The 27,344-nt window shown below is 36.1% G+C and overlaps 1 protein-coding gene across 11 annotated transcripts in view; it reads right to left on the bottom strand.

The window, feature by feature from the left end:
• AHI1 (Abelson helper integration site 1) overlaps window positions 1-27,344 on the bottom strand; it is a 159,891-nt gene that overhangs the window by 65,867 nt on the left and 66,680 nt on the right. For 10 of the 11 annotated variants that reach the window (XR_008557177.1, XM_054721679.1, XM_054721681.1 and 7 more), the window contains 2 exons: window positions 23,762-23,876; window positions 5,615-5,670 (listed from right to left, as the gene is read on the bottom strand). Coding sequence is in view for 10 of the 11 variants with exons in the window: in XM_054721679.1 (XP_054577654.1) it covers window positions 5,615-5,670; window positions 23,762-23,876 (171 nt within the window). In the remaining variant the exon portion in view is untranslated. Of the gene's footprint in view, window positions 1-4,164; window positions 4,238-5,614; window positions 5,671-23,761; window positions 23,877-27,344 lie in introns of those variants that run through there. The other variant, XM_054721688.1, reaches the window with a different exon arrangement.

Here is a 27,344-nt window from a genome sequence, read left to right as displayed (position 1 = left end):
TCAATTAAGGAAAGACCAAGCATGTAAGAGAAGACTTCCTTATGCTAGTTACTATTTCTCTTTGATTTGCAAATAAGTCCTTCATTTAAGGCAAATATGGGACTCAAGCCTGTATTGACTTAACTATTAACTAACTTTTATACTGCCTTTCAGGGTTCAGACAATGTCCTCTGATTAATCTGTCTGATAATATCCTTCATTTGCTGTAGGCTATAAGCAGGTGCACAACTAGTTCTTAAAGTGGCATGTTGTAACTATTTTCATATAATCGAATATTATGATTGTCTAATGTTTTATTTGCTTTTCCTATAGTACTAAAATGTCTGAGTGAATATTATTCAGGACAAAAGTCAGGGAAAAGGAAGCCACGCATATAAACATCAGATCTGAACTAGAACATTAAGAGTGCAGAATGAAAAAAAGAGTAGTGACTGTGGCTAGTAAAGAAGAAAGGTTTGCTTGTTTTTGATAGCAGGGGGCAATGCCATGTGGAGATATTTATTTTACTTTCTATCAAAGGCATCTCAAAAAAGATATGGTATCATTTATGTCAGAAAGAAAGAAATTCCACGCAAAAATATTAAAGTTCATATAATAAATGAAAAGAAATGAAACAAGTAAATTAAGAAGAGAGTGAGAGAGAACACAGAACAAAGGTACAGAGGTGGTTCTGTCTCAGGATAACCTATATTTTCTTAGAACACTGTATCACATTACAATGCTATAGGATCAAACAATTCTCTGTAACCACACTTTCAGTGAAAAGTTCATCCTAACTTAGATTGTCGAGATACGCATCTTTCCCTGTTATAGAGGCTTGAGAAAGTCTCATTTCCCTCACCTGATGCGTACTTGTAGCTACCATCTCACATGCTCCTAGACTAAGGTGACCAGATTTTAACATTGGTAAAGCGGGACACCATTGACCGGGGGGAGGGGGAGGAGGGGTCTTGATTCAAAATTTGGTCTATATTGTAATCGCTTTTGTTTTTTTTAATAAAAGGAAATTCACTTCTTAGATCATCGTTGAAGTTGCATCCTCTTTTCTTACTCATTATTTTAAAAATCTAAAAAAAAATAATTTAAAATTATATTATAAATTATTATATACATATTGCTTAAAAACACAGTAAGTAGGTACATAATTACATGAACATATTTTATTGTTAGTTTATAAATTAAATTAATTTGATTGTTATAAAGTAACTATATTTTAAAAATTATTTTAATCCTATATTTCTTTCTAAATAATAACAATACTAACTTGTATTTTTTTTCCTCTGAATTTGCTGTAACGTAAGTCGTTAAGTGTCACTTTCAAGGCCGGCGCTAGACTTTTTGCCGCCACCATAAAATATAAATAATACGAGTACTGTCTGCTAAATTCAAGAAAATTTATGTATTTATGAAATAAATACATAAATTACTTACCTAAATTATCTGAATAGCTGATTTGTAATGACATCACTTGTTTAACTAGCTTATTAGCACGCAGTACGATGTGTATCGTCTGAGAGACAGTTACAAAATGTTTTCGTCGTTGCCAATCCCCAAAAATGCCATTGTTCACTAAGTCCAACAACTGATTAATAATGCGAACTTTGATAAGCAGTTCTCGATAATCAGTTCTCAACAATCACTTGTTATTATTAAAGTTTAACATTATAAAATTAACAAAAATAATATAAAACTCATATCCTGGCTAAACAGCCACATGGCCGCCGAAAACCGTATATTCCCTTCCCGTTCTCCCGCTGTTCCCTAGCTTGTTGTGCATTCTTTCCAAAAATTGGGACTTTTTAAAAATGCCACGGGACGCGGGACAAATTGTTAAAAATCAGGACTGTCCCGCCAAAAGCGGGACGTCTGGTCACCTTATCCTAGACCCAAGCCACTCATGGTGGTACCCGGAGCAACAGGAAAGTGGGGTGATAATGTGTAGAGAAATAAGCTGGAAATTGCTAGTTAAGTACAGGGTAAAGAAGTCACTCAGGGCCCCAGACTCAGCCATTCTGAAATCCTACTACACTCCTTTTCTATTTTTTTTCTTAGACCCCAGTAATATCTCTCTTTTTTGGGCTAATATAGTACAAAGTTTGAACTTACAAATAACCCATCTTAAATTTTTGGACAGTCTTTTTCCTATATCGTCTATCTCTAAATATTTTCTCATCTTAATCCCTTTAATGAAAATAAGAGCATATAGTACAGTCGTTCTCAACATTTCTAATGCCGCGACCCTTTAATACAGTTCCTCATGTTGTGGTGACCCCCAACCATAAAATTATATTCCTTGCTACTTCATAACTGTAATTTTGCTACTGTTAATGAATCGTAATGTAAATATCTGTGTTTTTCGATGGTCTTAGGCGACCCTGCTAGCGGTTCTCAACCTGTCGGTCGTGACCCACAGGTTGAGAACCGCTGCTGTAGGGCCTAAGATCCTCAGAAAACACAGATATTTATATTACAATTCATTAACAGTAGCAAAATTACAGTTATGAAGTAGCAAGGAAAATAATTTTATGGTTGGGGGTCACCACAACATGAGGAACTGTATTAAAGGGTTGCGGCATTAGAAAGGTTGAGAACCACTGATATAGATCCAAAGGGCTGAAATTAGGTAAAATTATATTTTCTGTGAAAGTGAGACTTTACTTTCCAGGACAATGGGTTATGAACACACTTGTGATCCTATTTAGAGGTTATGGAGAAAGGGACAAAATTAACTGTCAGTAAGCAGGAGGACCCTGGGGAAGAGGGGGAGTAGAATATGCTTAATTTGCAGCAATGAGAGAGGAGAAGAGTTTTAAAACACACAAAAAGGAAGCTTGACTCAAGTCAAAACCTGGATAACTGAATGTTTGGGGAATGCCTGTATAGTATATTAAAACTTATTGATTGCACAGAGTGGAAATGTTATTAATAGGAACTACCATTTAATAATCCAACTGGAAAAACATAATCAAAAGACCAACAGCACCTGAACTATTATTATTAGCTACTAGAGGCTCGGTGCACAAATTCCTGCATGGCTGAGGTCCCTGGGCCTGGTCGGCAATTGGGGACCGATTGGGGCATTCTTGCCCAGTCCCAATCGGGCTGGCTGGTGGGAGGAACCGTGGGAGGTTGGCCAGCCGCAGGAGGTTGGCTGTGGGAGCGCAATGACCACCAAGGGGCAGCTACTGCATCAAGCATCTGCCCCCTGGTGGTCAGTGCATGTCATAGTGACTGGTTGACCAGTCGTTCGGTCACTTAGGTTTTAATATATACACTAGAGGCCTGGTGCATGAAATTCGTGCACGGAGGGGGGGGGAATCCCTTAGCCCGGCCTGCACCCTCTCCAATCCAGGACACCTCAGGGGATGTCCGACTGCCTCTTGCAATCCAGGACTGCTGGCTCCTAACCGCTCGCCTGCCTGCCTGCCTGATCGCCCCTAATCCCTCTGCCTGCATCCCTGATTGCCCCTAACCACCTCTGCTGCCTGCCTGATCACCCCTAACTGCTCTCCGGCTGGCCTGATTACCCCTAACAGCCTCTGCCTCGCCCCGCACCTGGGACCCAGGATTCCCTCCTCCGGCTGGTCGCAGGCACCCGGGACCTGGGCTTCCCTCCCTCTGGCCAGCTGCAGGCACCCAGGATCCAGCCCAGCTTCACCCGGGCCAGCTGCAGCCACAGCAGACCACGGGGCGGGCAGCTTGTCCCTCTCCCGGGCCGCAGCCACAGATGCTGGTGCCCAGGACTGCAGGGTGGATGGTTTGTCCCTTTCCCGGGCCGCAGGTGCAGGTGTTGGTGCCCGGGACCATGGGGCGTGCAGCTTGTTCCTCTCCCAGGTCACAGCATGGCTGGTCCTCATTCTTCTCTCACGAGCTCATTTGTGCCTGTCTGGTCCCCATTTCTCTCTCATGAGCTCATTTGTGCCTGGCTGGTCCCCATTCCTCTCTTGCGAGCTCATTTGTGCCTGGCTGGTTCCCATTCCTCTCTCCCCAGTGTTGAGTGTCTGAGCCTTTAAGGCGTGATGGTGTGACAGCAATTTGCATATTAGCTCTTTATTATACAGGATAGATTGTTCCTAATTCACTGGAGTTATTTTGAGATAACTACTGAAAAAGTTAATATCATTATTTCTCATGAGTTCATGAGGATTCAGTTCTTTTATTTTATCATTTAATTAACATAGGCATCTATAATTAGTCCACAGGTTAAGACAAAAAAACTCTGCCAGGCTGTCCTTTTCTGAGTTCAAGAATATACAAAAAACAAACAAACAAACAAACAAAAAAAAACAGAAATGTAAACACCAGTGCCACAGGAATGCCTACATGAATAACATAAATTTCAAAAGTATGAAAAATAATCCAATGATTCAAATACATTAAAATAATTTGTTTTCCATAATTGTTATCTTTAATTTTAAATGTTAAAGAATAAAATTTATAAAATGTTACTGCTACTAAAGATAATTGGTATATACACTATAATCAAGTATTTTTTATGATTACACTGATTAATTCCTAAAACACTAGTCTTTTCTGGAGCACCACATAGTTAGTCATCAAATATGTTGAATTAATCATATGGATTTATTACAAATAAAAAATGGAGTCAATTTTCCCTAGAGAAAAATATTAATTATCAATAAAACTCAGATATAGTAGAATATTATCTTCATTTTCTTAAAAATATATTTTTTAGTAGTAGGAAATGAAGAGCTGTATTGAATAGAAAGGACAAGAAGTAAGATTATGCTTTGAGAAGAGGAAGATATACTCTAGTCTACATCATCTTATAAATCTGTCTAGTGGGAACTATCAATTGATATATATTTCATATAAATATTATACTCAGATACTAATTTTAATCATCTCCTTTCTATATTATCTTCTATAATTATTTTTAATATAGTAAATGATACTGTAATTGTTAAATGCCTTTTGTTGCCTGGTAGTAATATAAGAGGGATAAAACACAGGATTTTACTTTGATAATAATAAAGCCTAGTAATGTATAATAAAATGGAAGCATAATTCCACTATTACAAATCATTCACTCTAAATGATGCTAATGCTCAAAATAACATTCATTTTAAAAAGGGTGTAAATCAATTTCCATATATATATTTGCATTACTTTATCAAAAGTATAAAGTATTTTTAATATGTTTTTATTGATTTTAGAGAAAGAGGAAGGGAGAGGGATAGAGAGACAGAATGATGGATGAGAGAAAAACATCAATCGGCTGCCCCTGCACGCCCCCTACTGGGGATGAAGCCCACAAGCCAGGCATGTGCCCTGACCAGAATGGAACCTATAACCTCTTGGTCAACACTCAACCACTGAGCCACACCAGCTGGGCGAAAAGTATAAAGTATTCTTAAATTAAAAAAACATTCCACATATAACATTAATATAAATAAGTACCTGTAAAAATGATACAGATCTTATTTTCCCATATCATGGCAAAAATTAGTAAATTTTCTTCATTAATTAAAAAACAGGAGGGACATAACTACTGACAAAAGGGAGGATAAGAATTTTGTACAATGACATTATTATAACCAGTATCATTGTAGCTTCTTATCAGTTTTAAAAATTCAGAAATAGACTGCCTTACCGTTGGTGCTGTATCTGCATGATGGTTACAAGGCATTCTTTCTATGTTGATAATTCCTGTGAAAAGAAAAGAGTGTGAATATCTGCTTATTATACCTACCCATTTTATTTTGAAGACATTTATGTCACCAAGACACGACTCCTACAGCTTACATATAAGAAAAAAGCCTCACTTGTATGGCAGGATCCTTTAAAGTTGTATCATGAATACTATGGTCAGAAACAGTTGGAGAGTTTTTAGCCAAGACACTTGACTCAAGGCGAGCTAAGCCAGTTTTTCCATTCCAGCAATAGAGCAAGGTGTGTCCATATCCCGCTCTAGGCTCAAAAATTATATATACCATTATCCCTGCTCTGCTGCATTTCTTCCTTGAAAGATTTATTTCTGACTTGAGGTCATCAAGTTTTCATAAAGAAGTATCACAAAGGCTAGAAAAGAATCACTTCATTTTCTCAAAAAGAATAAATAAATCTATTTGAATTTCTCTTTGACCTGGCTTCCTTCTATGACATATTGTGCTGTTTCTTCATCACCATGGAATATCTGGAAAATTAAAATTCCCTTTGATTCTCTCCTTTAAATGATAATAGTGACTGAGAAACTTGAGAAAAATCCTTTTATCATGTGTGGATTTATCTTTTTGTTCCCAATGCACTTTACTGCATTTCTTTGTAATAAACAGTTTATAAGGATATAACCCACTGCATCTCATCTGCAAATATACTAGTTCAAAGTCAAGCTCAAGTTAAAAATGAACACAGTGAGGGTCTCATTTACTTTACAATCTCTGTCCATCAGCAAACCATTGAGTTAGGATCTCAGAAGAGTTTGTTCAAATAATTCTAAAGGCTATCACATGCAGGGCTGGTTAGAAGTGAGAACTGCAATGTACTATTGGTATCAATTAGCAAAATTCAGAGTTGAAACAAAACACTCTTCCCTCTCACAGGGATTTAACTTATTTTTCTTAAAATATTATAGAGATCAACACAAAACAATCTTTTTTTTTTTTATCACTTTGTAACAGTATATCCAAAATGAACACAGTACCATAAAACATGATTTAAAAAAAAGTTTTTGGTTCATTTAAAAAATTCTCTCAACATCTACTTTTAGCCAGTGAAGGCCAATACTACTTTTATCCAACCAACTAATATTTATTGAATGGCTACTGGGCATTCAATAACAAAAGATAAATTATAAAGGATAAATTATGATTTCTGACCTCGAGTCTAGGAAAAAAGATATCCTTTTCTGAATAAATATAACACAGCAAATGAACAGTTTTGTCTTAAGTGTAATAAATCTTTAAAGTAATTTTGATGGACAGACACATTTTTATACCTACATTAACATTGGCCTTGAATTAAAAAAAATTAAAAACCCAAGTAAAATATATTGTAAAATATTCAAATAATGCCAACTCTTAACGCAAGATTTTAATAATATTTTAGTATATACAACAAGTGGTGAAATTCCCACTTTCCCAGCCCCACATCTCTCTCTAGCTGCAACCATTAAGAACAGTCTGGCACGACACGCTGGCTTTTAAATGAAAGTAGTCATAATGTTCAGGAATTAGCAACATCTTACATATAAGAAAAAAGCCTCACTTGTATGGCAGGATCCTTTAAAGTTGTATCATGAATAATATGTGGTACTACTGTAATCTGCTGTAAAATTAACCTAGGCTGATTACTTATTTTTAAATTCTTATCCAATTACAAAGTAACTTCAAAATGATGGAAATCAACAACAACAAAAACCCCCTATCTATTGTTTTTAGTTTATAAAATTAGGGGGAAAAACCTACATATTTTACAGTTTCAATTTTGGGATGTGTTAAAAATAGGTTTTAAAAGTGGATTATCCAAAGATATAATCTTAGTATTCAATTTAGATTGCCTGTTGAAATAATATCATTTGGAAATACAATCATAAATGTCTCTTCAAACTTTCAGTAAAGAATATACAGAAAGATATAAGTTTAAGTAAAAATAGCAGTTTTATGTAAATTTTAGCTGAAGAATCTATATTTATCTACATTTGTACCTTATTTCACTTTTATTAAGGTGAAAGCTCATAATGAGTAGCTTGCTGTTGTAGCTATTTTTATGTGCCAACTTGGCTAGGCCACAGTACCTGGATATATGGTCAAACATCTCAGATGTTCCTGTGAAGGTATTTGTTTTTTTTTACTTTATTAACATTTAAATTAATAGAGTCTGTGTAAAGCAAATTGTGCTCCACAAGGTGGGTGGGTCTCATCCCAACAGTTGAAGGCCTTAAGAAACACTGACCTCCCAAAAAAGAGGGAATTTTGCCATTAGACTTCTTTAGAACTTGATCTGTAACTCTTCCCTGGGTTTCCTGCCTTCCAGGCTACCTGAAAATTTTGGACTTCCTAGCCTCCACAATCCTATGAACCAATTCCTTAAAATAAATCTATCTATATATACATCCTATTGGTTCTCTTTTTTTGTAGAATACTGACTGATATACTTTCTTTATGGAAAACATCCTACATAATAAAAGCCTAATATGCTAAGTGTCCGGTTGACCGGTAGGCCGTTCAACCAATCAAAGTGTAATATGCAAATGATATGCTAAGGCTGCTCAACCGCTCGCTATGACATGCACTGATCACCAGGGGGCAGACAATCAACCAGTCGACCAGTTGCTAGGACGTGCACTGACCACTAGGGGCAGACACTTCAACCAGTAGGTTAGCTAGCTGCTGGGGTCCAGCCAATCGGGACTGAGTGAGAAGGGCTGGGCATGCCCTGGAGCCCTCTCGCAGTCCCTCCCCAGCTGGCCAATCTTCTGCGTCCCTCCCCGGTCCTGATTGTCCCTCCCCGGCCCCAAACGTGCACCAGTGGGGTCCCTCGGTCTGGCCTGTGCCCTCTCGCAATCTGGGATCCCTCGGGGGATGTTGGAGAGCCGGTTTCAGCCCAATCCCGGAGGCCAGGCCGAGGGACCCCACTGGTGCACTAATTCGTGCACCAGGCCTCTAGTTAATAAAATAAAATAAAACAATTATTTGTATTTATAGTCTAATTTAAATTTTCATTCACTAAATATATTACTAATGTGGAAGTATAGTTAAAATGTACAATTTACCCTGGGTATTTTAAAATTAGAATACCTCAAAATGAACTTAAGAATATATAATACCTATAGAGTAAATCAATCTATCATTAAATTAAATAAATAAAAAATCAGTTTCAATAAATATTTACTGCTATAGTGTCTAGTCCAGTGATGGAGAACCTATGACACGCGTGTCAGCACTGACACGCGTAGCCATTTCTGATGACACGCGGCCGCTGAGGCGGCCGCATGCCAAGGATGAAACATTTGCTGCTCCTGAGGATGAAACATTTGCGAAATAATGTTTTTTCCTCAAAGTGACACACTACCCGAGTTATGCTCAGTTTTTTGGTGAAGTTTGACACACCAAGCTCAAAAGGTTGCCCATCACTGGTCTAGTCTCACAATCTGTGTTTGTTTATTTTTTAATATATATATATTTATTGATTTCAGAGAGGAAGGGAGAGGGAGAGAGGGATAGAAACATCAATGATGAGAAAGAATCATCAATCAGCTGCCTCCTGCATGCCCCACATTGGGGATCCAGCCCACAACCCAGGCATGTGCCCTGACCTGGAATTGAACCATAACCTCCTGGTTCATAGGAAGTTGGATAAATTTAAAATAAAAAGGTTCAATAACTGCTATACTATCTATATATATAAAAGCCTAAGCGACCAAACAATTGAATGAATGGTCGACGGGTTGCTATGACGCGCACTGACAACCAGGGGGCAGGCACTCAATGCAGGAGCTTCCCCCTGGTGGTCAGTGCGCTCCCATAGCCAACCTCCCATGGCTGGTCAACCTCTCGTGGTCCCACCCACCTGCCAACCTCCTGCGGTCCCTGCCCCCACAGCTGGCCGGCCCTGATCAGCCCAATCACCAGCCAGGCCGAGGGACCCTACCCATGGACAAATTCGTGCACCAGGCCTCTAGTGCATTTATAATTGCCTTTAACATTGGCTTTTAAAGTGTTTTACTTTCAACTCTTTTTAAATCTTCTCTTGAAAATACATAGATTAAAAGATGGAGATGACATTAAACATCAAGCCTCATGTTACTATAAAAATAAAGAAGGAAAAAAGAAAAACAAAAGACAACCTCCCTAAAGCTCCCCTCCTCCCTGTGGCAAACTTTGTTGATTTTGAATTAGCCAAAATATAAAACCTATTTGGCTCACACAAAATTTAACAGCTATGAAATGTGAAAGACTTGATTCCTTTCAAAAGCGGGGTAAGTATACACAACACACACACATACACACACACACACAGAGTCAGTCACACACATGAATATGAAAGAAACTGGAGTGCTTTATAATTATTCACTCATTACCAGAATATCAGAACACCCCTGGGAGGCAGGTTTGAAGCATGTAGCATAGTAACTAAAATTATTACATGACTTCAGACATATTAACCTGCAACAAAATCCAGATTCCTAGTCCTAAACTATCATTTGGAGTTCTAAATGGACAATATTGTTCTATATTATGTAGACAACAAAGAATTCTGAGCAGGGACATGAAGGATAATATATTTAGTCAGATTGATTCCTTTCTCAGTGCTCTGTGTTTTGTGCTTATCTGCTATTGAACTCAACCCCATTATACTGTAACTATTTCTTTGCCTGTTGAATTCTTCAACTAGTCTGGGAGGACTTTTGAGGGTAGTCTTTCATTTTCCATTTCTCCAGGGCTTGGCTTAGTCCCTATTACATAGTAGACTCCACAGAACATTGGATGATGAACTGTATGGATTAATTTTTGATAAAGTATAAAAAGGCTTTTATTTTTTAAAGTGGGTAATAGCTTTTGTTAGGGTGCTTTTACTAAAATAAAGTAAATTTTTGGTCCTGCTAAAATAAAAGAGAGCTGGATATTAGTCAAGAATCATTTTCAATTTTTATTCCTTGCAAAATTATAGTTGAATTTTTATAGTGGAGAAATTTGAAAAAGTAAATTGCCTGAAATTAGAACAATGTTCTACTTTTTACTTAATGAACATTTTCAATGCAAAAACTTCTGAAATTATTTTTAAAAATGACCAGTCACTCCATTTACTCATTTTTGTAGTTTCCATATTTATCATAAACTTTGCTCTCAAACTCATAGGCAAGTTACTAAGAGCAATACCGAGATAGATTTTTTTTTTACATTTTCATTCACTTTTCATTGAAGGGAGCTTCCTGCAATCACACATTTAAAATTCTGGAAAATACAAATCAACATTACCTAGCAGTCTCTATCATCACCACAAGGTCTGGTCCTTAAACCTAATTTCCATCATTAGCTGACACTTTCAATAAGTGGTAGGTATTCATTTCCAGAAAACACTGCCAGTAAGTTCTATGATATCACAGTCTGCTCGCTCTCCAGACCAAACTGACTAAGCCACTAAACGCAAAAGCGTGCACTTAGTTAGTCCAAGGGAAACCTCAAGGCTATTCTGACCACAGTTTCAGAAAAGTATACCCTAACTAAGAGCAAATGAGAACTTGGTTTAAATAGCCCTTTCCCTCTGAATTTCCAGGGTCTTCCTCTGCATTTCTAGGGCCTTCAGGAGACACAAACCAAAAAGTTTGAAAACTAAAGTGTTTCTTGTCATATATTTAAATTTTAAAAAGTTACTTTGGGACATAGTAATTTACAAAGAAAACAAAAATTATGATTTTTACCATATAAATGGTATTTTATTGTTCCCCTTGACCAGGGGAGGGGAACCTTAAGGGCTACTTCTTTGGTTCCAAGCAATGCCCATCTGAAGCAGAATTAGTATAGAAAAAATTACTTCTAGTTTAAAAACTCATAACTTTTCACAGAATCATAGAACTAAAGGCTAAAATGGACAGTGATTTGAAAATATATAAAATGTTAATGTGCAAGTATATACAGGGAAGGAATGAGTATATGTGATTAATAGGGAGTAAATTTGACCTTTTATTTTAAACATGAATTAAAATATTTTTCATTATCAGAGATGTGGTCAACATTTTGATGTACATATGTATTCCTTATGCTGATAAACTAAAGGAACCATAATATTTAGCAATTGAAGAAAGGCTTCAAAATTATGGAATACTCATTTTCTTCAAGACCATATATTAAGTTATTACCAGAAAAAAATTATGGGAAAATACATTTTAAAAACTACATATTTGGAAGTATACCCTACATTAATATTTTATATGCCCAATTGTCTTAATGATTAAAAGTTGTCAATTTCAGTTTGAGATTATAAAAATAGTGAAATGCATCATATGGTTGATATTAAACAATATTAAATGTATTCTTACTCTAAAACTATAAAAACAAACAATAAAGGAGTACCTGATCAAAAATAATTTGGCCATTTTATAACCTACTCTCTCCTCTTGCCTGCTGCAGCCATGTAGTTATTGTAATTCTTCCTTTAATTCTCACCTTTGAGTGAACTGACGCACTGACAGTTTCATTTTAACTTGGAGGCACAGCAGTAAATTCAAAACTTTCACTATTTTCATCATGATATAAATAATGTTCTGATAAAGAAGTTGAAACCTTCAAAGTCTCGTACTTTAGAAATCTTATATAATAAAGCCCTAATGTGCAAATCGACCGAATGGGGGAATGACCTGCTGAACGACTGGTTGCTATGACATGCACTGACCACCAGGGGGCAGATGCTCAACACAGGAGCTGCCCCGATGTTGAGCGTCCAGACCCCAAGAGGGAGGCAACCAGAGGTGGCGATGGGGGGGGCGGGGAGGGGGGGCAGCCAGTTGCCAGTGTCAGATCGCCAGCCAAGGCGGGCGCCAGCGGGGGCTCCCTGATCGCCCCGCCTGCCGGTCATTCCATAGATCAGCTCTGATCACTGACCAGGCTTAAGGACCCTGCCCTATATATTGGGAACAGTCTCTTAGATTTAAAAATTAAAACCTGGCAAAGCTACTCTAACACTGAAAAAACAGGATGATGCAGCGATGACATGCATGGACTCTGCTTGCACATTTTGTGGTCAGCCCTGATTCTGACACTTATAACTGTGTGACAAAGCCAATTACTTAACTTCTCTCTGCTTCAGTTTTTCCACCCATATGATAGGGAAAATGGTACTACTGCCTCAGAAGGATCATGTTATGTACTACTTTTTATAATCAGAGCAAAAAAATATACCTGCCCATACAACAGCAAGATGCCTTTCACCTGAATGAAAAGTATGGTCACTGGTGCATGCAGCATCCCGGATTGCGTGAGAGATGTCTGACTGCAGGTTTAGGCCCGATCCCGGCAGTCAGACATCCCCCAAGGGCACAGGCCGGGCTGAGAGACCCTCCCCCACACATGAATTTTGTGCACCGGGCCTCTAGTCTATAATAATAAAAGCACAATATGCTAATTAGACTGGACGTCTTTCCTGACGAAGCCGGGGCTGCAGCCACAAGATCGAGGCAGCTGCAATGGCTGTGAAGGAGGGATTCAGGCAGCTGCTGTGGCTGCGAAGGCCTACTCTTGTAGAATTTCGTGCATCAGGTCTCTAGTATATTATAAAAACCACTATTACCATGGAAATGCTTAGCGGTATGCTTAGAACTTACATTTTGAAAAAGAAATGTACCAGAGGAATATGGATATAAGACATTCACTAAGTTTGATTCTAAGAAGACTGTGATTTTTCTTTCTAAAATTTAGTGGGAAGTTGGATAAATTTAAAATAAAAAGGTTCAATAATTAAAATAGTCCTGCATATACTCAAAGATACTATCATTCTTATTGCATTGTAAGTCAAACACAGGTAGGTATTTGAAAACTTTCACTGGCACTAAACACTTTCCTCTATTTTCAAATGACATGCTCCAATATGAAATGACTTGCTCCCAGTCATAGCATAAGTAACAGAATCTGGATCTAAATTCAGGTGTCTCCAATTACTTGGCTAAGTGTTACTACAACATCATGTATTAATTTAAATACAAAAAATAAGAAAAATTTAGAGTCCCTATTCAAGTTAAAATTGCTTTTTAATATTTCTGCACAATTATGATGCTGAAATCTGAAATCTTTTTTTAAAATATATTTTTATTGATTTCAGAGAGGAAGGGAGAGGGAGAGAGATATAGAAACATCAATGATGAGAGAATGATCAATCAGCTGCCTCCTGCATGCCCCACACTGGGGATCCAGCCCGCAACCTGGGCATATGCCCTGACCAGGAATCAAACCATGAACTCCTGGTTCATAGGTCAATGCTCAACCAAGAAAGCTTCAATATTATTTTATAACTATGTATGGTGCCAGTTGTGGTACTGGAAATATCAAGGGGAACACTATGTAAATATGACTTTCTAACCACTAAGCTGTACACCTGAAACTAATACAAAACAAAATTGAAAGGAAAAAAAAAAAAAGAGTGGTGGTTAAGGAAATAGGACAACTGAGAATGTGATGTCCTGGAAACCTGTGTATTAAGAAGTGATCAAATGTGTCAAATGCTGCTAATAAGTCCAGTAAGATAAGAACAAAGAACTGAACATTGGAATATGCAATGTGCAAGTCACTGGTGAGCCGGGGGAAAAACAGATTAGAGATGGAACAAATTTATGGAAGATGAGAAGTGACTCAAAACATATCTCTGAAAACATTATGATAGGCTGCAGTAGATATAGGCTCTATCTGACAATGAAACTCAGAGTGCCTGTGGACACAGATTCAGCACTTTGGGTAGACAGCAAAACAAAACAAACCCCAGGAGAAATAACTGAAGGTCTGTATATAAAAACACGTAAGCCAAACAAGATGCAGATTCCACATAAAATGGATGATGCTGAGCATTCACCCTAGATTTTAAAGAAGTAAAAAAAAAAAAAAAAAAAAAAAAAGTGGATGCGTCTCTAAAAATAATACTGAACAAAGCACTTGGGAAGAGTAAAGACTTCCAGAACTGTTGTCCCACTTATTCTCATTCTGACAAGTGTCCGACAGCCTAACTCATTTATCTTGCCTGTTTACCCTAAATATAAGCTGCCAGTTAATATGTCTTAGCTATATATATGAAGTTCTCAACAGACTTCCTGGTAAGGTGAACAAAACAGTGAGATTACAGAGCTACTTACACAACAAAAGAGGAACACCATATTTGTACCGGGTCCTTCATTAAAAAAAAAAAAAAAGAAAGAAAGAAAGAAAAAAGCAAGATGCCAAGGATCACCAGAAAAAAAAAAAATCCATTGGAATGAAAGAAAAAGACAGGATACATAAACAGATGAGAAAATTGAACACAGAGGAAACATCAATTCAGAGAAAAGAACTTTACTTTGAGATTTAGAAAGATGTAATGACATCTACAAAACCATGATACTAGAAAACAGGACAAAAAAAACCCCATAAAGATTAAAGGGATGATTGGTGTCCTGGCTGGTGTGGGATCAATGGTTAGAGAACTGGCCCAAACACCTAAGTGTCGAGGGTTTGATTTCTGGTCAAGGAAACATACCTAGATTGTAGGTTCCATCCCTGGCCCTGGTGCAGGAGGCAACCAATTGATGTTTCTCTCTCTCTCTCCCCCTCCCTCCCTGCTACTCTCTCTAGGAAATCAATGGAAAAAATATACTTGGGTGAGGATTAACAAACAAACAAACCAACAGGATGATTGGTGAAGAGAGATTGAAAATAGTGAGAAGACTCTGAGAAGGACTAGTTCAAAAAAACAAATGAGAAGGAGGAGTCAAAGATGCATCCTGTTTCCACCTGAAAGAAGGGTAATGCCATCATCAGAAATCAGACAGAAGGGTAAAATATAGAAGCTTCTTTCAGGAAATTAGGCTCACTCATGAAAATGATTATATTTCTGTCAGACGCAGGACAAAAAGTGGTTAGCTTATCTATCTTGCTACACAAGTGAAGTGTTGTCATCATGTATATAACATGGCTTAATGGTAATGCTTCTGAGGTAGAGATCACATGGAGGGACATGCATGATATAAATACCCCAATGCAAGGCCTATTTGGCCAGAGAAAACTGAAGACAATTTGACCAAACCTACATGTCCATGCATATTTTGAGGATGAATTATCGTTCCTGTGATTAGATTTCATACTTCAGAGCCATATATATGACAATAACTCTCAAAAATTTTACATTTGAGCCCTAACCGGTTTGGCTCAGTGGATAGAGTGTCGGCCTGCAGACTGAAAGGTCCCAGGTTCGATTCTGGTCAAGGGCATGTACCTTGGTTGTGGCCACATCCCCAGTAGGAGGTGTGCAGGAGGCGGCTGATCAATATTTCTCTCTCATCAATGTTTCTAACTCTCTATCCCTCTCCCTTCCTCTCTGTAAAAAATCAATAAATTATATATTTTTTAAAAGTTTACATTTGACCTTTTAAAATAAGATGCTATATGTAAATAATTCCTATAAAATTCAAAATGTAAAAAAGACAAATTAAGAAGTTGTTAAAACATCAGAATATCTCTAAAATACAAATTCAATAATCGGGCATATACTTTGGCTACATTTACATTAAACTATATAGTTTTCATATTCATTAAATTTTAGTTTATGGTTTCAGTTACATTTTTTCTTATTTTCACTGAATATGAATATAATTATTTTACTTTTAAAATTTATCTTCTGGGCAAATGCTACATATGCTTGGACAACCAAATTTAGTAGGTTCATAAACCCAACACACACACACAACACACACAACACACACACACACACACAACACACAGAAATGTGACTGAATAGCTTCAAGTAAGTTTTCTGTGTTTAATAAATTGGAGAAAAGGGCTGAAAATTGTAAGGTTGGAACTATATATACTATATAAATATCATATAAAATAACTCCTTACAAAATAAATGGCTAGGAAATAGCAAATTTAAGCTCATTCACATCAGAAGATTAAATGAGAAAAGTTTGCATTCATATTCTCCCCTCAAAACATAATAGGTGAAATTTCGTATCTCAACGGGGACATTAATACTAAATGCATGTCCCTGTGCATGAAGAAGCATTCATTACATTTATTAATATTTAATAGAGTTGATTAAAATGATTTTTAAATTAGGGAGTAATAAATATGTAGAATATACTTTATTAATAGGGCTCAGAACAATTTACTAATTCATATGACATTATTTCAGTAAATAAAAGGGCTTTTATTCCAAGTGAAGGTTTTAAACTTTAGTAAGTGAATTAACTTAGATCACTGGAGAATATTTAGAACAGTACTGATATTGGTTACTAAAATGGTACCTTATAATTTTAATTTAACAAATATCAATTTTAGATCATCTAATTATGAATGATACAAAAAAAAGTTGAACAAATGAAATCTCAGTCTTTGTGGGAGGGAAATATAAAATAGTCATATGTTAAAGGAAATAAATCCACTCAGTGTCCAGAAAAATCCAAATATGAAAATAGTTCCACCTGCAGGGTTTTCATGTTGACTGGCATTTATATGGAAAACCAAAGTTTCACAAGTGGGTTCTAGTGGATTATTTAAAGTTTGAGATGCTTGTTTGAAAACTTTCCTCTTAAAATTATTTCATCTTAATGTCTTTTTTGGCATGCTTCTAAAAATCCTATGTCTATTATTTGCTTCTCTGACATGTTCTTTTTTTCTATAATAATCACTTAACATATTTTATCAAGTCATCTCTTAAGATTTCCTCCATTCCTTTGGGCACAATGCAAATTGCATAATTTCAAACTTAAAAAAAAAAATCAAAATAATCTCCCATAAAAATCTCATGTTGTTTAGTCTCACAATATCTTATGCATTTCAAAGTATTTAAAATATTTTTCTGATCCTCACAATTCTATGAAGTAGGAAATTCATTTTACGTAGAAAATAGAGACATTATGCCTGGAGAAATAAAGTCAACTCCCAAGATAATACAGGAAGTGGCTGACTAAGACTCATGCCCAACCCTTTTGGCCTTCTGAACCCAGGTCTACTGTGTTTTCCACCATAATGCACATGTCCTCAATTCATAGTCAACAAATTCTTGCTTTTAAAAATTGCATAATAAAAATATTTTTCTGTTTAGTACCATAAAGTACATTTAAAGAGATCTGTCTATAGAAAATCAGTTAATTCTGTATTAAGTAGATTATATTTATTGTAATAAATTCATTCCTTTCACCCATCCCAATATCTACACTTACATCTTGAATTTCTGGAGGTTTGAAATCAGCATTCAATAAAACATTCTTTTTCAATTAACAGTTTAAAGTTCATTACGTAATACTAACAGAACACTTTGCCAATTCTGATGCGATGAGAAAGATCTTTGAAGTTCATTTTAGCTTCCTTAAAATGGAAACCCCCTTTTAACATCAACTGTGTTTATTGAGAGTCATTCTGATTCCTAATTTTTGCCAAAATGTTTTCTTTTCTTCTTTTGAAATACAAGAATCATCTTGTTTCCAGCTTTCTTGTAATCTACCTTCTACAATTGGTTATAATCGCAGAATCTCTGGTGAAATTATGACCAAGGCAGGATTCATTTTACATTTTAGTAAATTATTTTAAAAGTTTTGTGCTTCCCTATAAAAATTAAATCTTAAGAAATACTGAAATGTTGAAACCAATAAAATTTAACTAGAAAAATAATTCCTAATTTTAAGAGTTAATTTTTTATTCCTGGTCAAAGGAATACACACACACACACACACACACACACACACACACACACACACACGTGGCAAAGTAAATGGAAAAATACAGCTCTTTAAATAATATTCAAAATGTAAAAGCATGAAAGTTAACTGGACAGATCTAGTAACCAATACTGAAGTCATTAGAATGATGTTATGATGATGTCTAAATCAAGTGTCTTGTCCATTTAGGATGTGGTAAAAAGTTAGATTTAATGACTGGCTATCAAGTTTAATACCTGTTTATATGATCTAATGGAGAGTGCAAAAAATATGAAGACAGAAGCTACTGGTTGTTTTTAAAAACCATGTTACACTCTGCCTCCCCCATCAAACTCCAAGTCTACAACTAAAAAAGGTAATATGAAGATTATGCTAATAAAGTCATACTAATAAAATGATTCATTTCATTTTGTATCACTCATCTATTGAAAATGAACTGAATGTCACACAATGCTGTGAAAAGATATACCACGTTCTTAAAAATGAGACATGCTGTCCTTCAAATACAAACCCGCAAAGATGATACAATTACCCCACTGCCGGCTAATTACCTCCCGCCCCTCCCCCTATTGATTAATTGTATTTTTTACTGAATAACTCACATTTAAAAATTTACTCCTATTATAAGAACTCCTGAGATGATTGAATGGGTTCTGAGATTTTGACCAGCCATCACAGAACAAAATTCCTCTGCAGAGAACTTGAATTCATTGAAGATATAGTATAGCATGTTCACTACATGCTGATACATTATAAGCTATAAATTACAATTTAATGTAAAATGTTAAAATTACAATTCTTTCCTTTTTCCCTAGCTTTATTAAAGTACTAGAGACCCGGAGCATGAAATTCGTGCACTGTGGGGGGGTCCTCTCAGCCCAGCCTGCGGCCTCTCGCAGTCCAGGAGCCCTCAGGGGATGTCCGACTGCCAGCTTAGGCCCACTCCCCCACCTCTCCAGCAGTCATACATCCGAAGCTGGCAATTGGACATCCTTAGCGTTGCTGCGGAGATGGGAGAGGCTTCCGCCACCACCCCTACACTCCTCAGCCATGAGCTCGGCTTCTGGCTGAGCTCCTGCGTTGAGCGTCTGCCCCTGGTGGTCAGTGCATGTCATAGTGACCGGCTGTTCTGCCATTCAGTCGATTTACATATTAGCCTTTTATTATATAGGCTATTTAGAAAATAAAAATATATAATTTTCTTTCTTATACAAATTACTCATGATAGATCGTATTTTTGTTTTTAATAGGATTAACAGATGTGTTATTTTCTGATTAAGATAGTGACAGCCTAATGAACAGTTCCTAAAGTATCTCTTAAGAGTTGTATCCAGATTTTTTTCTCTCTACCCCACCCCTCATTCAGATACCAGTTGTATACTAGTATATATTTTTTTAAATCCTCACCCAAGGATATGATTTTTAAATTGACTTTAGAGAGAGAGGGAGAGAAATATTTATGTCAGAGAGAAACATCGATTGGTTGCCTCCCATACGTGTCCCAATCAGGAATTGAACCCGCAACCTTTTTGGTGCATGGGACAACGCTCCAGTCAACTAAGCAACGTGACCAGGGCAGCAGCAATATTTAAAACAAAACAAAACATTTTATCATCTTTTTCATACTCATACCTTTGGAGAGTCTATTTTTTTAGAGAATAAAATGTGAATTCCTCAGGAGGGCACAATTTGACCAAACCTACCTTTGCAGATTCAGTTTTTCCTAACACATCTATCTCACCATTTCCTTCAGCTAAACTAAGACTCAAACCATTCCCCAGCTATGCCAAGCTCTCTTCCAGGCGTGTGTGCTTGGTTACCCGCTTCTTGGCTCTGTGGGCTCTCCTAAAACCCCACTTTGCTGACGAGGCCTATGATGAAGACAAAGGCAAGGCCATGGAAGGTTTTATAAGACAGGGGAAGGACTCTGGAACCCATTCTAATTGTGACAACCATTTAAGCAGGGTAGTCACATGATCTGATTCATCTCTCAAAGAAATGTGTTGGCTCCCATGGGGAGAATAAGCTAAGAGACAAGAGTGGAAGTGGGAAAGTGGAGGGAATTAGGAATGGGTCCTAGTTTTATGTAAACAACTGGCTAACTGTGCTCGGATTGGGAAGAGCTGGAGTGTGGCAGGGGAAGTAGAAGTGAAAGGAAGGGTTTTAGGGGCAGGAAATCAAGAGTTCTGTTTGGACATGTAAAGTCTAAGAAACCTCTTAGCTGCTCTGTCCCTCTATTCAGTGACACTTTATTTACACTGTGATTTCAGAATTTATCTCACTCTGAAATAATTTGCTGCATGCTCACTTGTCTTCCCAGCCACTGTAAGCTTCCTGAGAGCAGAGACTGTAATAATTTAGTCCACATTCTTAGATGAGGGCTTTAAACAAAGTAGTCACTTAATTTTAGAATGAATAAAGGTAATATTCTAGAAACTCTTACAAATACAAACCAAAGGAAGAAAATACTTTATTAGCAGTTTACACTATCTAGAACTCACCCTGAATAAGGTCAATAGTAGTTACAACAGACCACATACCATAAACCCACCTTCCTTCTAGCATATAAACACACACACACACACACACACACACACACACACACACACACACACACACACACGTCAACCCCTGCTTTTTAAAATTTATCTTTATTGTTGAAAGTAGTACATATATCCCCCCTTTTCCCCACATTGACCCTGTCCTCCCTACTCCCTTCCCCTCCCCAGGCCTTCACCCCACTATCGTCTGTGTCCATGGGTTATTCACATATGCATATAGCTTCCTTGGTTGACCTCCCCACCCCCCCCACCCCCACCGATGCCCATTTCCTCTGAGGATCCTCAGTCTGTTTCATGCTTCTGTGTCTCTGGATCTATTTTGTTTGTCAGTTTATTTTGTTCATTGGATTCCACATGTAAGTGAGATCATGTGATTCTTGTCTTTCTCTGACTGACTCATTTCACTTAGCATATTACTCTCCAGGTCTCTCTCAACCCCTGCTTGTAAGCCTCTAGCAAGATGGATAGTAGGCTAGCTCTATGTAAATAGCTTTTATTTATACTGTACAAAGCCAAACATCTACAGATATCACTTGAATATTTAGATTGATGTTCAAAAATAAAAACCTTACTAAAAATCTATCTCTATTCTTTGTTTTCATAATCCTATATTTAAGATTCTAATAGATTACTTGTAGAGTTGAGAACACTTAACTACTTATCCCCTTTTAAAACTGGTTTGACTATTAAATAGAATCACAGAATTTTAAAGAGAGAAACTCACGAAATCCAGAGCCCTTATTTACCTGTAGGGATAAGAAAACTGAGGCCTGAAGGAATTATTCAACACTCTATGATCATTTAGAAATGGAGTCAGTTGTAGAAACTAGTTCATCTGTTTCCTAGTGCAAGATTTCCCCCTGAAAAGATTGGCTTTTTCATGAATAAAATTGATTAACTTGGCAATTTTGCAACAACCTACATATACTGCTTTTATAACTTTTCTATGTGTGATATATCAATAAATTTTATAGGAAGGATATGCCTTAAAATGAGATCAGGCATATAAACAACTAAAATAAAATCAAGTGAAGTGTTGTCATCATGTATATAACATGGCTTAATGGTAATGCTTCTGAGGTAGAGAACACATGGAGGGACATGCATGACATAAATACCCCAATGCAAGGCCTATTTGGCCAGAGAAAACTGAAGGCAAGTGGAGCTAATCCTATGTACAATGGTGAAGCTTGTAAGGCTTGTCTTTATCATACCCAGCTTTCCTTTTATTCTTTTTCTTTATTCTTTATCTGTCCCACTGATAATCCCTCTTCCATTTCAAAGGCTTTCCTATCTATCCTCTCTTCTCTTCCCCTTTACAGAAAAGAAAGAATTTCATATCTATCATTTACACCTTGTTGGCTGACAAACGTAAGACACTACTTGAATGAATTACATTAACTCAACCAAACATTTCTGTTCCATGCCTTTAATCCTAAAGTGTGGAATGAAAAATTTGTTCCCAGAAGAATTTAGATTCAGGAGAAAGATGATAGGGTTCAAGTGGTAGAAACAGATTCTCTCCCTCCTAGTCATTAAAATGACATGGTCTGAAGGCAAACCAAGTACCTAGCTAGGGTGCAGAGAAGAAGTCTACTAGGAGAGCACATGATGTGCCCCCCAATGTACATAAGAAGGACCAGCACTTTGCTCCAAATTCTAGCAGTTATCTGGAACATTAGAAATTTAAAATTGCTAATGTTTGGGATAACTTAATCATTATACTGATTTGAAATTAGAGCACAATGTATTTTCAAAGCTAGCTTACATATACTCATGTTTACAGTTTAAGTATGTTATATTTGTATAGTGCCTTATGCTTACAAAGTGTTTCATATGTGCTATGTAATTTGAACTTCAACAGAATGTAATGTAAATATCATTTCTACTTTCCAAGTGAATATTCTTAGGTTCTCAGGTAATAAGTTATAATAAAAGGCACAGCCAGGAGTGAACATAAGAATTTTTAATGCAAATATTTTCCCACCATAATATGTAACTTATAAAACAATATTAAAATAACTTGTATATGTAAACTGCAAACACTTTCAAACTAGAAAAGTAATATTGTCCCCAAATTTCTAAGTAAATTATGTCAATCTTTTCAAGCTAACGTTTCTTATTATAATCTTTTTATTGAAGATAATTAGGTGTTCTCAGTTGCCTCAATTTTTAAAACAATTCAATAATATACAAAATACTGTCAAAAACATATAGCTAGTCAATAGAAATAGCCATCTTTCCATCCCCAAAGTCACATTCTCACATAAATGCTTTATCTTTGATGTCCTTTGAAAACCTTATTCAAATTATTTTAAAACATTAGCCTAAAAATTTGCATCGTATAGTTCATTTCAACTCAGTGATTCATGTAGATTTTTACAACTAGCTAGCTCCTTTGCATATCTTATTAATTTGCCAACTTTGAAGAAACATGATATCACCGACAGGTTGGAGCCTGTTTCTGTCAAAACACATTTTACCTTGAATTCCTTGAAGCAGATTATAACATATAAAATCAATTATGGTTCTTTTACCTAAGGAAAACAGAACCAGATTTAATAGTATACATGTTTAAAACTCACGTTTTGCTATTTTTAGTTTGTTATCTGTTCAATGGAATAGAGGTTGAGAGTATTTACCATTAAAGTTACCAAGTTCAAATTTGCTTTTGAAATAACTTTAGTGATTTTGAAGAAGAATAAAAAGATGCTAGAATATAATTCAAGTGTAAAAACAGACCATTGCAATGCTATGAGCTATATTTCTAAAATGAAATAAACAACACTCAGGAAGAAAATAGCATGTGAACATTTAAAAGAATAGTCATAAGAAAGGGGCTCACCAGTCTGAGCGAAACCAAACTGACGCAGAGGATGAGTGTCCAGCAAGTCTGACTGTTTTAACTTAGACTGTTGTGAGGAGGCTGATGTTGAAGTAAACGAGAGATTTTTGTTGACCTGTAATAGGAAAGGCAAATCAGAAACAAAAGCGTAATTTCCTGGGTTACTGATGCAAAAGCTATATGAGAAAGATTTGCTTACAATGCAAACCATGACACATGGTAGGTGAAAGGGAGTGGTAATGATTTATATGCTTGATTTTCAAAGTTTACAAAACAGAATAGTATTTTTATCAAGGAAGGTAAACAATGGCAATGAAAGTGTAACTATATTAAAGTAAACCAGCCTTATTAAATAAAACAAGTTAGCTTATCATGGAACTGACATTATTCATAACGCAAAATGGAGTGGTCTTAACAGTTATGCAAAGAAATGCAAAAAATGAAAGTGACTCCTTGACAGCTTTCAATTAAGAAAGAGTTAAAATGTTTCAGACCCATATTTCTCTAGCATTTGTGAAATAGCAGGTACTTCCTTTAAAAAGCCTGCACAGAAAACACCTGTAATATTCTTGTTTATATACATCATGGTGACATAGATAACACAGCTGCAACCTAACCTGCCAAGTGAAACAATTTCCACTGCATCGAAAAGCCTTATTCTTAAGACACTATTTAAAAACAGCATTAAAGAAATGATGAAGCAATATTTCTGAAATAAAAACAATGTTCTATAAAACAAAAAAAAACCTGAGTACAATGTTCTCACAGAAATGAAATGCATAAAAGTATGATAGTATAACTTCAGGAAAATAAGAATAGCTCACAAAAAATGTATTAAATGTTTATTAGTAAATTCATCTTATAACTTATAATTTTGGCAATGAGCTAGTTTTGTTCATTATTAAGTTATTCATTATATCTTTATTATTTTTATCACTTTCAAAATCACAAGAAAATGTGATCTAATTTTGAAAACTTTGAAAGTTTGAATTTCTAATTTTACTGACAAAATATAATTTATGAATTAACAAAACATTAAATGGTAGTTTATGGTATATAAATCCTTATATATGAAAATAGCTGGCTTTTTTCTCACTTTTCTTAAAAATGATCAAACCACACAGAAGACTTCCCTGTATAAGCATTAAAAATCCCCTTTTGATGTTTTGTATTAAATAGTAGATTGCGGTTACATGCCCTTTATCTGACTCATTATTTGTAAACACTTCTCTTCTTTCAAAGTGATAGTAAATGGTATTTCTTAGATTGAGATTTTCTCATGAGGCAAAGAGCTATTTACATAGTTGACAAAATAAGACCATATAATAATATAGACTTAAAGTTTTTAAACTCTTATGATATCATCTCATAAAAGAGAAAAATATTTTTCAAGGTAGTTAGATCAGGTCAAATACCACATCAGTGCTAAAAAATTATCCAGCTTTAAAAATTCTATCAAGCCCTGGGCAGGTGGAGTGTCATCCCATACACCAAAAGGTTTCAGGTTTGATTCCTGGTCATGGCACATACAAGCAGCAACAATGAATGCATAAATAAGTGGAACAACACACCAATGTCTATGTCTCTCTCTCTCTCTCTCTCTCTCTCTCTCTCTCTCTCTCTCTCTCTCTCTCTCTCCTCTCTCTCTCTCTCTCTCTCCCCCTCTCCTCCCCTCCCTCCCTCCCCCTTTTCTCTCCATCTCTAAAAAAAATAAATAAATATGAAAAAAAATTAAAAATTTTATGAGGAGCCATTGAAAAAATATATTTTTATTTATTTCAGAGAGGAAAGAAGAGGGAGAGAGATATATAAACATCAATGATGAGAGAGAATCATCATCAATCTATCAGCTGCCTCCTGCACACCCCCCACTGGGGATCGAGCCTGCAAACTGGGCATGTGCCCTGACCTGACCTGGAATCAAACCGTTACCTCCTGGTTCCTAGATCGATGCTCAACCACTGAGCCATGACAGCCAGGAGGAGCCATTATCAAACACTGATCAAAATTAATGTTGACTATTTATATTAATATCATACCTAAGGTAACAATGAAATCATCTAACATTTTTTAGGTTTGTTTTCCATCTTTAAATGGAGATAATAAAAGTAGTATGTATGCTTCAATGGGAATGTGCTGTGGAAGCAATAAAGATGAACTGGATAGAGTGCTAGTCACATATGCTAACCATAGAGCACTAGGTAACATTAGAGAAGAAATAGATTAGTCCTGGAGGTGTGGCTCAGTTGGTGGGTGTCATCCCATTTACCAAAAGGGTGCCAGTTTGATTCTTGGTCGGGGAACATGCCAGAATTTCAGCTCGATCCTCAGTGGGTGGTGTGCAGGAGGCGGCCAACTGATGCTTCTTTCTCTCTCTCCATTCCTCTCTCTTTAAAAATCAATAAAACACTTAAAAAAGAAAATAAAAGCAATGGATTGAATAGAGTATGTTGGCAAAGGAAATCATAAAGTGCTATGCAAGTGCTATATAAATATTAGTTATGAACATCACTAGAAGAGTAATGAGATACCTGTAATGCAGTATGATGATGCAGTAAATTTTCAGAGAGCTATACTTTTAAATGAAACTACTATATACAAAATGACATATTTATCACTTAATTCTTTAGTCCACTTCTCTTTTTAGAATCATTTTTCAGTTTTACTTCTGTGTTCTTGAAAATTTTTATCCTACATGGCAAACAATGCATTTTGAAATCTGGTGCAAAAGAACAGGTGTATTCTGGACACACACACACACACACACACACACACACGCTTCAATCTTCCTCTTCAGAAGTTTACTCGTGTTAAAGTAAAAAGAACACCAGGAAGCCTAGAATAGGATACTTAAATGCTTCCACTCAAACAGAAAGACTTGTCACACTTTTTAAATAAAATGCTGTTTAAAAACCTCAACTATAACCTACAATTATATGTTCTTCCTAAAGCTTTTTTTTTTTTTTTTTGCTAATTCTGCTCTTTCCTGACACATTTCTTTAGAGACTATCAAATGTTCAGGATGAGTGGCAACATCCACCCGATAATTCATTTTTAAGGTCTGAGATAACTAAATATTATAGTGATTTGAAATTAGAGCTCAAAGTATTTTCAAAGTTAGCCTACATATATTCACTACTTCATTTAGAGGAAGAAAAGTAATAATAACCATTAAAAAGAGTGAAGCAATCTCTATTTTTGAAATACATGCTGTGGAAAAGAATTGCTTAATAATTTTACAACAACAGAAGGATTGGCTAAGATAGTCTACCCTACACAGATCTACCCTCTTTTCACAACGCACTTTTCTGCTTGCTTCATTCAAAACCACACTCTGCCAGCGTCAGTTTACCACCTCCATGTTGGGGAAACTAAAAGCATACAAATTTAATCAAGTTCCCAATAGAGAAAAAGGGAAAGAGATCACCTGAACTTCTTCTGCCAAGTTCATTACAAAACTGTTTTGCCTACTCTTTCAGGGCATAAGCACCTTTGCACAAAACATGCAAATACTAATTCTCTAGGAGGGGAATCATTTTCATGTTAAAAAGGTTAAAACATGCTAACAAGTAGTCTCTTTTTT

Source organism: Eptesicus fuscus, chromosome 10, assembly GCF_027574615.1.
Source record: "Eptesicus fuscus isolate TK198812 chromosome 10, DD_ASM_mEF_20220401, whole genome shotgun sequence".
NCBI classification, from domain to species: domain Eukaryota; kingdom Metazoa; phylum Chordata; class Mammalia; order Chiroptera; family Vespertilionidae; genus Eptesicus; species Eptesicus fuscus.
Note: the sequence above shows the minus strand (reverse complement) of the source record. Positions and strands in the feature narration are given on the sequence as shown.